The sequence below is a fragment of the Amblyomma mixtum genome, chromosome 1 (assembly GCF_055824585.1).
Source record: "Amblyomma mixtum isolate Tamu chromosome 1, ASM5582458v1, whole genome shotgun sequence".
In the NCBI taxonomy this organism is placed as follows: Eukaryota; Metazoa; Arthropoda; class Arachnida; order Ixodida; family Ixodidae; genus Amblyomma; species Amblyomma mixtum.
Genome location: NC_143012.1, coordinates 62698712 through 62711575, shown reverse-complemented (window position 1 = coordinate 62711575; position 12864 = coordinate 62698712). Strand labels below are relative to the sequence as shown.

Below are 12864 nucleotides of genomic sequence, written 5' to 3'. Positions count from 1 at the left end.
ATCACAACAGCAACCCTAGCATTACTATTGCATTAGTATGGCTGGCGCTATCATGAAAATGCAAAGACAAGCGCACTACAGTCAAACCCGGTTATAACGGACATCATGATCCACCCACCCATAACCAATTTCATTACCAAGTTCGTTGTACACAAGACTGTGAACCGTTGAGCGGAAATGCCTGCTTGCAGATGTGACAGCAATCAGCGTGTGGTCGCTTTCGTGCTTTTTTTACAGTGGCCGATTTGTTTTTCAAAGCCATACTGACTGCACTCCCGGCAATCTTGAAGTACACTAAAAGAACCAATTTGTTTTCATCACACTCTACCCAACACTTTAGTGTGCATGACCATGCACGTCCATGCCCTCCCCCCTTTCATTTATTTTTTCAAATTCAGCAATTTGTCAAATGACTACGTTGGTGGTGTGGCAACAAATGCACGGTAGAGGCATGCAAATGGCTGCGTTCCGTTTTGGTCACACCAGCCTCCAAATGACTTCACTTACTAAAAAAAAAACTATACAATATCCCGTTGGAGTTTGATTTATTGTTCTGTATACCCACACTGCTACAAAATACCCTCTCAAAGCTGCCTTTAGGGGTTATGGTTTATGAGGGTTTAACGTCCTTAAGTGGCCGAGGCTATGAGGGACGCCGTAGTGAAAAACTCCGGAACCTTTAGGGGTTTTGCAAATTTAAAAAATTACTCTATTTGGCTTACTCACACTTCCCTGACACCGCTTTGTGGATCGGTGCACCATTCATTCAGCAAGGCTGCATATATACATGCCGCCCACTGCCAACTGCACTGCTATGCATTCCAAGAAAAGAGACGGCCGTACTCAACTGCTGTCAACTGTTTCATAGAGGTCAGACCTCCCTACCGTGATTGAAACCAGCCGCAATTGGTTCTAATGCGGCTCAAGTTGTTCAGGTGACGAGAGAATGAGCTGGTGGCAACCATGCAACCACCTTGGCCCAGGACCTGGTGAATGCCCGCCCTAAAGGCTATTTCACGGAAGTATCACACCACCCGTCTTGAACACAAGCCTGTCAAAAGGCCACAACGCTCGCTCATAGCTCCTTCGAAAGTTTAGATGCCAAACTGGCCAAGCAGCTAGGCCTCACATCTTGGTGGCCGGGCAGGAATAAGCCGTTGGCGACGGTGCCATCCCCAGCCAGGCCGGGAGAACCGGCGGACCCCGGCGGTGTCGCCGTGGATGGGGGCGCGGCCCTCGCGTTGGGCACCTGTTTCGCCAGCAGCTCTGCCTGCTGCTCCTCTAAATGGATGACCTCTCGCTCCAGGGTGGCCGCCCGTGCCTGCAACTCCTTGTGGCGCACCACAATCTCCTTCGCCTGCAACGGTGGGCAAAGCGAGGCGGAGGAGCTCAGCTGGGCTGCCGACAACGTCACTGCCAAACCCATCCTTGGCATGGGCATTTCACGCACCCCGGCCACAGCGCACACGCCATCGTTCGTACAGCCAGCTGCAAACATTATGGCGACCACTTTCATATAGTCCAAACTAGACTGAATGAATTTCTCTGTGGTGTGATGAGCACTATCAGTCCGGATAAAGCAGCGAAGGGTAAAGGGTGAAAGGTGAACCAGCAGACCAGCTATGGTCGGATATTTTGTTCAGCACTCATGCAAATATGGTTTGGTTTGGTTTGCGAGGTTTAACGTCCCAAAGCGACTCAGGCTATGAGAGACGTCGTAGTGAAGGGCTCCGGAAATTTCAACCACCTGGGATTCTTTAACGTGCACTGACATAGCACACTAAACAGGCCTCTAGAATTTCACCTGCATTGAAATTCGACCGCCGCTGCTGGAATCGAACCTTAAGGCAGCAGCCAAGCGCCATAACCACTGAGCCACCGCGGCGGCCATTCATGCAATAACAACTACTCTAGAAGACTTCATGCGAGTAGGTTCAGCCCAAAGTCACAAGCTTCATACTAATTCTGCCTGCACCAGTCTTGGAGCCTGCCAGCGCTCCAAGACACCTCTCACATAAGCTTGCTACAAAAGTGGCGAGGCCACCAGTTGGCAAGGAACTATCAGTGCAGGTGGAAGACAATGGCTCTGACAATGCAGCATCTCCGCATTAATTACACCCCCGTGAGACCACAACAATTTACACTGAATTACCCAGCAGAAAGAAAACTTTTTTTTCCTAGATTATTTTTCAATCTGCTAGCCCCCACTTCTACTCAAGACACACATGATACAGCACGCCACAAAGGATGCCCACCTTCCTGGCAGTGAGCTCATGTGAAAGGAAGAGCAGGGCAGTGGAAATAAATAACTACAGTAGACTCTCATTCATTCAAACTTCACGGGACCAGAGATTTTTGCTTGAATTATCAGAGGCGCACCTTAATATGATTCAAAACTAAATGCAATTCACTTTGAAGAGCCTGGTAACCCACTCTGGTGACAAGGTCAGCAAAGATGCACAGGCGGAAGAGCCTGGTTTACCCACTCTGGTGATAAGGTTAGCAAAGATGCACAGGCGGAAGAGCCTGATTTACCCACTCTGGTGACAAGGCCAGCACAGATGCACAGGCGGAAGAGCCTAGTTTACCCACTCTGGTGACAAGGCCAGCAAAGATGCACAGGCAGAAAAGCCTGGTTTACCCACTCTGGTGATAAGGTCCGCAAAGATGCACAGGCAGAAAAGCCTGGTTTACCCACTCTGGTGATAAGGTCTGCAAAGATGCACAGGTGGAAGAGCCTAGTTTACCCACTCTGGTGATAAGATTAGCAAAGATGCACAGGCGGAAGAGCCTGATTTACCCACTCTGGTGATAAGATTAGCAAAGATGCACAGGCGGAAGAGCCTGATTTACCCACTCTGGTGACAAGGCCAGCAAAGATGTACAGGCGGAAGAGCCTAGTTTACCCACTCTGGTGATAAGGTTAGCAAAGATGCACAGGCGGAAGAGCCTTATTTACCCACTCTGGTGATAAGGTCCCCAAAGATACACAGGCGGAAGAGCCTGGTTTACCCACTCTGGTGATAAGGTAGGCAAAAATGCACAGGTGGAAGAGCCTGGTTTACCCACTCTGATGATAAGGTAGGCAAAAATGCACAGGTGGAAGAGCCTGGTTTACCTACTGTGGTGATAAGGTAAGCAAAGAGCAAAGATAAACAGGTGGAGGTGCCTGGTTTACCCACCTTGGTGATAAGGTCAGCGGGTGTGTGGCTGTGCACCCCTAGCTCGCTCATGCGTGCCTTGAGCAGGACCACGCTGTCGTCAATGAGGTGCTTGATCTGCCGCTCCAGGTGCGCTGCCTTGGCCACCAGCTTCTCGTTGCGCTCCTGTGTCCCCACCACAAGAAAGAACCACCACTGTTAAGCCACAGTTCCCGTACAGAGTACGTTCCCTATTGAAATGAATACCCCAGAATGCCTAAGCCCATTTACTCTGTCGTAAGGCAAACTCAATAAAAAATGATGCCGACTCAATAGAAAATGACGATGACGATAATGACTTAATCATCAATTAAGCATCCCGGCGGAAGTATGTTTTCAGAAATCTCACGCAATGCTTGCCGACAACTATTCAATTGCTGGTACAGTAAAACCTCGTTCATGCAGACTTCAAGGGAATAGACCAAACATTTGAATTACCCCAATGTCGAATTCTTCGAAGCCACCCACAAGGCATCCGAATAAATGCACTTCTGACACCTTAGACATGCCTCAGACAAAACGGGTGCTTGGCGGCAGTCCAGCGACAGTCCGAATTATCCAAACTCTTAATTAAAGAGGTTTTACTGTAGCAGCCTGCTCCGCGAGAAGTCCTCCTGTTACGCAGAGCAACGTGCGCAAAACGTAGCATGAGAGACTTTACCGCAAAACAAAGCGGCAAAAAAAGTAATAGCCTTGGCTCTCGGCTGATGCTTGAATCAGGAAAGCAATGAGCAAGCCGCCAAAAAAATAAAATGACCAGAATGGCGCAGCAGGTGCGACGAGACTGACCCTCTCCCTGGCAATGTGCTCCTTGACCTGCTGCCTGTACGCTTCGGTCCGCATGTGGTTCAGCATGGCCATGTACTGCGCCCGGAACTCATTCAGCATCGCCTTCAGCTCAGGGGGCTCGGCTAACGGTGTCAGCGGGCGCAGGGGAGGACCCGTGCCCATTGTTGCCGCACTGGGCATGGCCCCTGCTGCCCCGGCAACCCCGTTTGCCGAGGTCTCCGCGGGTGGCTCGGTCTTCACCGTCACTTCCAGGAATCCTGTGGGCATCTCGTTCGAGACTGAACCTTCTTCCGGAGCCAAGCCTCCCAGCTTCTGGTCGACACAGCCGGGGGCAGGCTCGGTGTGCATGGCGGCTGCAGAGGCAACAGAGCGATGTAAAGTTAGTTAAAAAACGTCCCTTGCAGGTGGCGTTTCAGAGAAGTGACTCGTCAATGAAGTTTGTACTCCGACATTCCTAACTGCAAGCTTCTCGGCGAAATGGCGAGCATATTTTCTTCAAAGACGTACTGCACCCACTCTGAGAAGAACTAATTTCCAATTATCTTGCGCAGTTAATGATGAGCTCACATTTCGCGTTTCATAATGACAGCAAGAAATGTGAAGCTGCAATGCTGCCTCGTTATATGTAATACGTGAAATTCAGATCACAAGCTTCTCTCTGAAAAGTGTCCGATAACACAGGGATGTGGTCAGGTACTGAAGAAAGGTACCAAAGCTTCAAGAAGCTTCCAGAGCCAAAAAACTTCAAGAAGGTTTTCGCAGCCTACAAAACATCTACAATGCCCATGCAACGCTTGGGTACAAACAATAGTGCTTGCTGGGGCCAAGGTAACCAGTGTGTCCTACCACAACTAAAGAAAATTGATAGGAGCTTAACGTAGTTAAACCGAGTCGACCTACGAAAGCAGGTGTTCATTCTTCAATTGGAGCGGGCACTTAAACTCCGAGTAACCCGAGTAACTCGTGTAAGCTCGGGTAGTAGCTATGGTTGCTAGGCAACAGCCGAAGAACGTACGTGCCGTTTTTGCCAATACACTTGTGGTTAAGCGTTTGGTTTAGCTCGTGCCGGCTCCCTGGCCAGCATGACATTGTCAAGAGCTGTGAAACCCAGCGCCTGTGCAAGGGTGGCGCCCTCTGGGTGTGTAGGCGACAGGCGGCAGCGGCACAGCGCCATCTGTTGGAGCGCAGCTGAAGCGGTTGCTAGGCAACGGCGACTCAAGGTCGTTTGGTAGCCGCACCGCCATGAGCATACGCTATGTGCTGGGCTCCAGTAGTGCTGCTTTCGCAACCAAAAAAAAAAAATGCACAGCAAGTCGTTTCACTGCTCACCAGCGCTGGATGTGCTGAGCACCGTCTGGGCATGCAGGAGGTCGAGGCCGCTGAATTTCATTGGCTTGCGCCCCACGCGCCGGTTGTTACGCTGAGGCGACTTCTTCGGCCGGCCTGGTCCCTTGCGCACCTCAACCGATGCCACCGATGATGCCCCCGAGCTCAGCGCGGATGACTTCTTGCGTCGCGGCGTCCGCCGAGGAGCCTTGGGCCGTCTCTTCACAGGCTCTGCACGAAAACAGGCATCTCCTGTGCCCGTGCAGCAAAGACAGCTACAGCAGTAGCCTAACCTTTCTCTTCTCGTTACCTGTAGGCATGCTGGAAACGATCCTCAAAGGCCCTCACAAAGTGCATGCATGCAGACGAGGGCCATGCTATCCATCCAGTGTGAACTGTGCACTGCCATTGCTGCAAGCCACACCACTTCTATGATATTAAATGAAAACGAAGCTATCAAACCTTCTGACAATGACGTCAAGACTATTAACAAGCATTGCCAGTATCCAACACACTACCTACACCTTTTAACAGCTGCGTGCAGCAACTAGGAGGTTGTTCAGTGTTTGATACGTGTCCAATACTTCACAGATACGTGCCATCTCCAGTGACAGTTCCTTCAACTTCACAGATACGTGCGATCTCCCATGACAGTTCCTTCAATGTCCAAGTTACATTGCTTCCTGAAAATGCAACTGCAGTAGTTTTGTAAGCTGTGCACAGACTCCTGGATTTTCAATACCGCATATTTATCTTTCAGTGCATTAGGGAATAGTGCAGCATAGGACTGAGTGTGTGAGCAAATATTCGGATTTTTCCCCGTTTACCGCTGTAATAAAGCGCTTAACCGCAAAAATGATGGTCATGATGGTCATGCGATATTCAAAAATTCTGAAGGCTGAACATAACACTGCGTGCTTCTTTCATCATTCTGAACACTGCAGTTTGTGCTTCTCACGGTGGTGCACCGAGTGTGCAAAACCCAGCCACGAACCATTTTCGTCATTGCTCTCGTGTCCACTGCTGAGCGCAGACGTGCTGCCCTGCTTGGTGCCTGGCATTGGTCCCTTGTTGTTGCACCAGTCGGACCAGGCCCGGCGCGTCGTCGGCCCCATCACGAGGCAGTCGTCGACGCGCGAGTCGTTGGATGACGAGTCCTGACTCAGGCTCCCATTGCAGATGCTGCCATTCATGGAGCGCATCCCGTGGCCGCCACCATGTCCGTTGCTGCGGCGACTCCGGGACGAGTTGTTGCTCGCTGAATCGTCATCCTGGGGCAGGAAGGCAGCAGTCAGGACGATGTCGTAGGAGCGTGCAAACCGCGATGACTTTCCTTCACATACTACCACCAATACACCGCTGCACTCCGTACGAAACCGCACAGCATTGCCAAATGGGCTTTCAGCTTCTACGCAAAGTGAAATATGCTGAAAACACACAAGGCTGACCACTGCTGGTGTTGCCATTCATTTTCTCTTCGTGGCCTTTCATTATCTCCCACCAGCTGTTCCAAATTTCGTTTTTTGTGGCTACGTATATATGCAGGCTGTCTAAATAATTCTCTAGACTTTAATGTAGGGGTCCAAGAATACATACTGCTGTCTGAAATTAAGCTAGTTGACATATTGTTGGCACAGTAATTACTGTACAGCTTCAGGGGCAAGCAGAGCAGTTCAGTTTATCTCTCCTCTCCTCAATGCCCGTGTAGCCATGCTATTTTTATTAAGGCAATGATGAAGAGCACAGTGTTCAACCAACACCTTCAGTCTACATCACATAGCACAGCTAGCTACACCCTCAGATAAGAAGCACCGTCTTTCACAGAATATGCATCCTGTGCAGCTCACACCTTAAACTCTACTTGACCAGCAGGCAAACTCTTCTTCCCAATATGCAACCAAACCAAGTAAAAATATTTAACAGGCAATCATCCCAAATGATAAGGCAGGGGTCTGCGCTAGTAGTGCCTCTCCTTCTCTGCTTTCCTCATATGCACCTTCCTCCTCTCGCCTTTCATCCTCCACTATCCCCTCCCATTTCATCCTTTTTCATTACAACACAGCATTAATTAACGTAACTTAGGAGGCTAAATTGGCTTTTCCATCAAAACTGAAAATCTGATGCACAAGCAAACAAATATTCCATGGCAATAAGCTCGGAAAAAATTAACACAAAAAGAAAAAAAAACGAAAGTTCAACACTAGAAATTACAGATGTAAATTGGAGAGCTTATTTTGGCGTCATCTGAGAGAGAGAGTACAGCTATTTTTTCACAGCCCAATCAACAACCAACAAGCCCATTCTACAGATGCCACTCCTACCGACGTTACGTAACTATCTGGCGTCATGACCCCTTAGCATGAGCAAGGCAATCAATTCATCAATCCCATCACAAGAGAAATAAAAAGAAAGGTTCAGAAAAAAAAAAAGATGGAGAAGTGATGCATGAATGGTGACTCATCTCAGCACAGGTTGTATTGCAACAAGTGCAGCCAAAGTCATTTCGCAGTTAATCAAACTGATTTCTGCATGGCAACCAGAGGCGGCACCGGATTCTCCATCCGATTCCATCCAATAAAACTCTACAAGTGGATATGGGTAATAGACGGTGTCATTATGCCGCAAGATGCCCTCCACAAGATGCACGTCAAGGTAACACTGCCTCAGTGCCACTTGTATGCATGTGCACTATAGAGTGCAAGCTATGCCTACTCCCTAAAACTCCCTAAGACATTATCTGCAAAAACCACGTGCACTGCCTGTACTAAATGCTCCTCAAGCTGACACCATGTCCCCTGACAAAGTTTCACGTGTGTGCATGTGCGTGCCACTTGTGTGCATGTGCACTATTGAGTGCAAGCTATGCCTACTCCCTAAAACTCCCTAAATACATAATCTGCAAAAACCACGTGCACTGCCTGTACTAAATTCTCCTCAAGCTGACACCAAGTGCCATGACAAAGTCACGTGTGTGTATGTGTGTGCCACTTGTGTGCATGTGCACTATAAAGTGCAAGCTATGCCTACTCCCTAAAACTCCCTAAATATATTATCTGCATAAACCACATGCACTGCCTGTACTAAACGCTCCTCAAGCTGACACCATGACCCCTGACAAAGTCCACGTGTCTGTATGTGCGTGCCACTTGTGTGCATGTGTACTATTGAGTGCAAGCTATGCCTACTCCCTAAAGCTCCCTAAATACATTATCTGCAAAAACCACGTGCACTGCCTGTACTATAATGCTCCTCAAGCTGACACCATGTCCCATGACTAAGTCCCACGTGTGTGTATGTGCTATGGCACATAAGCTGCTCCTGTTCCCTAAAACTCCTGGAATGTATTATATTCAAAAACCACATGTCATACGCAGCTTATACCTACTAGACTAAGCTCAGGATGATGCCACGCCAGTCACATGTGCATGTATACGTTATAGCATGCAAGCTAATCCTATCCCTAAATTTCCCTAAGTAAACAATCTTTAAAAACTGATGCCATGCATTGCCTGCACATACTAGACGCAGCTACAGGTGATGCTGCCTCACTTTCACGTGTGCATGTATGCGGTGTAGCATGCAAGCTGCCTCTGATCCCTAAAACTCCCTAAACACATTAGCTAAAAAAATTAAGTCATGTCACACCTGTACATATTCTTCAGCACCTATACACATTCAATTCGTTCCCAAGTCCCTCTGGAAAGTGTTTAAGGGGCCCTGAAACACGCTTTGATGATTACACTTGCTAGATCATGCTGCCTTATATTTTCAGCCAACAACGAACGTAAACACGCAGCTAAGGCAGTACAGTCTTGTTCAAGAGCTGGCTCAACCTTTTTTCAGCCATTTAAAAGATAACTCTAGGATTTTGCCAACATTCTGAGTTAATTATTGCACCTTATTCCTTAGAGTCCCCTGTCTCTGGCACAAGAAAACGTTGCTCAAAATACTAAGTATAACTATTTTAAAGCAGCAAAAAGCCGCAAACTGTAACCAAAACTCCGTTCGTGGCCAGGTACAATGCTCCAGTTGATGCAGCAATGGCATCACAGACATTATTGGAAAAAAACACTCTTAAGCGTGTTGAACATCTACAGTAACTGAAAATGATGACTCCGGTTATAAAATGCCTAAGATGACCTAATACAAGCCCAAAAATTTGTTCTTCACATGGGGAGAGGGCAAACACATGCGATTAATGCTTGTGATGTCACAAATGCAGTGTTGCTCGCAGAAATCCCCTGAACAGAAGCCACGAAAATGTCAAACTTCCAAATGCTTTGCGCAGGAATTAATTGCTGCACGGCTATCAAACTTGGCGGTAATGATCAGGACAGGGAGGAAGATCTAATCATGTTTTATTAGGGAACGTGAATCTCTAAAAACCCCTGGAGTTGCCGTTCACCTACATTACCCAATGAACACATTTATGCAGCCCACGTCATCTACTGAAATGGATGCCCACACAAGCACCCATTCTAAAGCCCGCCTAGAAGGCATGATCAAAGAGGGCATATCAAGAACCCCTATGCATCAATAAATACACCCTATGGTGTAGGACTACCCAAGTCACATACTCACTAGTCATGGTGCGAATGCGAGTTTCCAGCTACAACATAATATAACAGTCACGTCACCGAGAATAAGTCTGTCATATGGCTACCACTGGATACAGTGTACGACAATAACATGTCATTAGGTGAAGCTGAACTTCAGAGTTCCTTACCTGTGAGCCAAAATATTTTACAACTCAATAAAAAGTAGCGTAAGAGGGCCCTCCTAGGCTGACTGTAAAGAAGGTCTCTTCCTTTCTTGCATCCTGAAGTGCTAAGCAGCAGGGTACTCTTAAAGCGGTTGAGTAAGCGGACTTCAACATGGTGTTTTTCCTTCCTGAAAATTTCAGCTTTGTTGCTGTTATCAGGAAGCTGGGTACGGATTGCCTCCTTTCAAAAGTTGATATCTGCCAACAGAGAGCTAGCAGTCATCGAGAGCCTACAAGCTACCATAGCAAGGCCCTCCTCGGAATAGACCGGCTATCCTCAAAACGCGACCGCATAGATTTCACCCGCAGGCTCTCTCTACCCTTCCGTTCTCACGATAGGAAAAAAAAAAACGGGGGATGGTAAACTGTACACTATTGCAAGAGGACGTTCACAAGATGCAAAAGAGCCTCACCCTCAGCTTAGGATTCTTGAGCCGCTGAAAATACTGCTCAAGCTGAAAAGGTCGGCAGAGAGAAAAAAAAGGCGATTCCTCTGTTAACACACGCCACTCTCGTCACACCTCTCACCTGGTACAAGCACAAGCGCTGGCAAAGGCATCAATTGCTTTGTGCCAAACATCGCCACGCCATCAATCGTCACCACCTCCTCCAAGCCACCGCCAGATCTCGTCACCACCTCCCTCTGGCACCGAGCAAACTCCGCCGCCACCCGCAGCGCCGCCGCGGTGGCACGGTCTCAGTCCACTCCGCCTCCTCATGCCACTGCCGCTCACAGCAAGGCAAGTGTGTTATCACAGACGCGAGGACTTTTTTTTTCTTCTCTGCTCTGCTTCTTGGCATTGTACAACAAAAGTCTCGTAGTTTCTTTCAGTCTGGTGCGAGTAATTCAAACACATTTCCTTTCTTTCATTCTTTTTTTTTTTTGCCACCTGTGCTGTGATGAAAGGAGCTAGCGCCCGAGAAGGAAAACCCCAGCGCTTCAATGTTGAAAGACAAACGAGAAACGACACACACAGAACATACGCGAATAGCAAGAATATCGTTTCACGTTACTGACGCGTTTGTTCGCACACGTATCTGCCAAAACGAAAAAGTTACAATGGTCCATTTTTCTTGATGCCAGGTTCGGCAATACGATCCACTTAACTGCTTTAAACACCGCAGCCGTCTGCGGCAGCAGACGTCGAAACACCACGGCTGACTGGTGTCGCCACCTACCAATGTGCATCCCAAACAAGACACCCCTCAATGCTTTCTGCGCAGTTATTTCATGTCTTTTCAAGCAGGTGGCAGCACTGGCTAATTCGGTGAGCGAGACATCTAGTGCCAATATCAAGGAGTGCAGTTTCTTGCTGAATGCATGCATCCAAGACTAGCAACATCACCAAGCATGGACTCGAAGAAAAGTGGACCATAATACAAAATTCTGTCAAAGCTTCAAGCACAAACATGCGAGCAGTTTACATGAAACAACTTTTCTTAACTAGAGTGTTTACCCCAATAAAGTACTGCATGGAGTGAAAGTAGTAGCTAAATAGCTTTTCCCTAATTTGGGGCCCATTTTCACAGTCGGGCTGGCAGCACATCTGCAGCCATTATTCAACATGTCGCAGTGCCGATTGATTAATGATGACTGCTGATGCAAATTTAGAACTCAACTGGCATTGAGGGTCGATTGAGGGCTGGCAACGGCAACTGGCAACGAGGGTCAAATTAATGCGCTTATACCGCACAAACAAAAGTTGGCGGCGTCTCCAGCAGCTGCACAGTGTTACTAACGGCAATTCAAGGCACAAGCGGCAGACGCGAGCTGGCCCCAACCAAAGCAAAGTGCTCACAGCAAGAACTACCTGTGGATAATGTATGGGGTCACTCGCGTGCAGCCGGCCGGGAAGGCGCGCTTATTTTAAACCCCACAAATGAAAAGCAGCCGTGGACAGAGAACAGTTATTTCGCAGCTGCAGGGCTCAGTGAAAGAGAACTCCATTGCGCAGCTAATACGGTAGTTGAGAATTACAAGTTCCTGAAGGGGCAAGACTGAAGCCATGCACTTGAATAAGTACGTGTAGTTCCGTCAAATCTCGTGAGAAAAAATAATAATAAAAACTACGCACTTGATTATTAAAGACAAAGAGCTTTCAGAACACAATAGGTGGTTTTTCAATTGAGGTCTGCCCCAGAGATCCTCCCAGCCACTGTTCTACATACTGTTCTACGGCTTCAGCTAACATGTTCCTTTGAATCAATCGCTGAACTTCGCTGAGCTCCATTATTACAGCAACAATAGGTACTAGCAGGTCTAATTGGCTTCCGGGAATGAACGTTTCGGTTCGTTCCCGCCAAGCAGTGGTAATGTAACCACCTCTGTCCTCAACCTATTTGTTCAGTCACTATGCATCAGCCACAGCACCAGCAAGAGGACAGCCCATTGACACCTCTGCACTGCTATTACATTTTAACCAGCGTCCGTGCTCCGAACAAGACCATTAAGTTTTGTCGCTGCCTCATGGAACGCCCGTTTTACACCTCCATAAAATTCCCCACCATAGCCTTGTCAATTTGCGGTATTTCCCAGTGAATGCTGCTGAAGTTCTAAGAACTTTCCATGTGCTTTTTAGGAAAAAGAAAGAAACGGGCTCACTTATAAAATGAAGGCGGGTGGCAGCAGGTTCAAAAATCACCGCCACCACCGTCTCAAGAAGCAGTCACTGACCTTGGTCCGGTCTATGATGTGGAGGTAGTAGGACACCGGCTTGCCCGTCCAAGAGACCGAGCCTTTCAGAGGCTGGATCTCCTTGACGTGCATGATGGTCCCAATGTCTGGCA

General features: G+C 48.1%; 1 protein-coding gene across 5 annotated transcripts in view; it reads right to left on the bottom strand.

Moving 5' to 3' along the window:
- Positions 1 to 12864, bottom strand: part of gpp (DOT1 like histone lysine methyltransferase grappa) — a 67602-nt gene that overhangs the window by 16203 nt on the left and 38535 nt on the right. For 2 of the 5 annotated variants that reach the window (XM_089550949.1, XM_089550955.1), the window contains exons 10-16: positions 12752 to 12858; positions 10491 to 10532; positions 6310 to 6586; positions 5319 to 5567; positions 3990 to 4342; positions 3183 to 3326; positions 1130 to 1357 (exon numbers count right to left, since the gene is read on the bottom strand). In XM_089550949.1, the coding sequence (XP_089407075.1) occupies positions 1130 to 1357; positions 3183 to 3326; positions 3990 to 4342; positions 5319 to 5567; positions 6310 to 6586; positions 10491 to 10532; positions 12752 to 12858 (1400 nt within the window). The remainder of the gene's footprint in view (positions 1 to 1129; positions 1358 to 3182; positions 3327 to 3989; positions 4343 to 5318; positions 5568 to 6309; positions 6587 to 10490; positions 10533 to 12751; positions 12859 to 12864) is intronic. The other 3 variants (XM_089550960.1, XM_089550970.1, XM_089550963.1) reach the window with 3 other exon arrangements.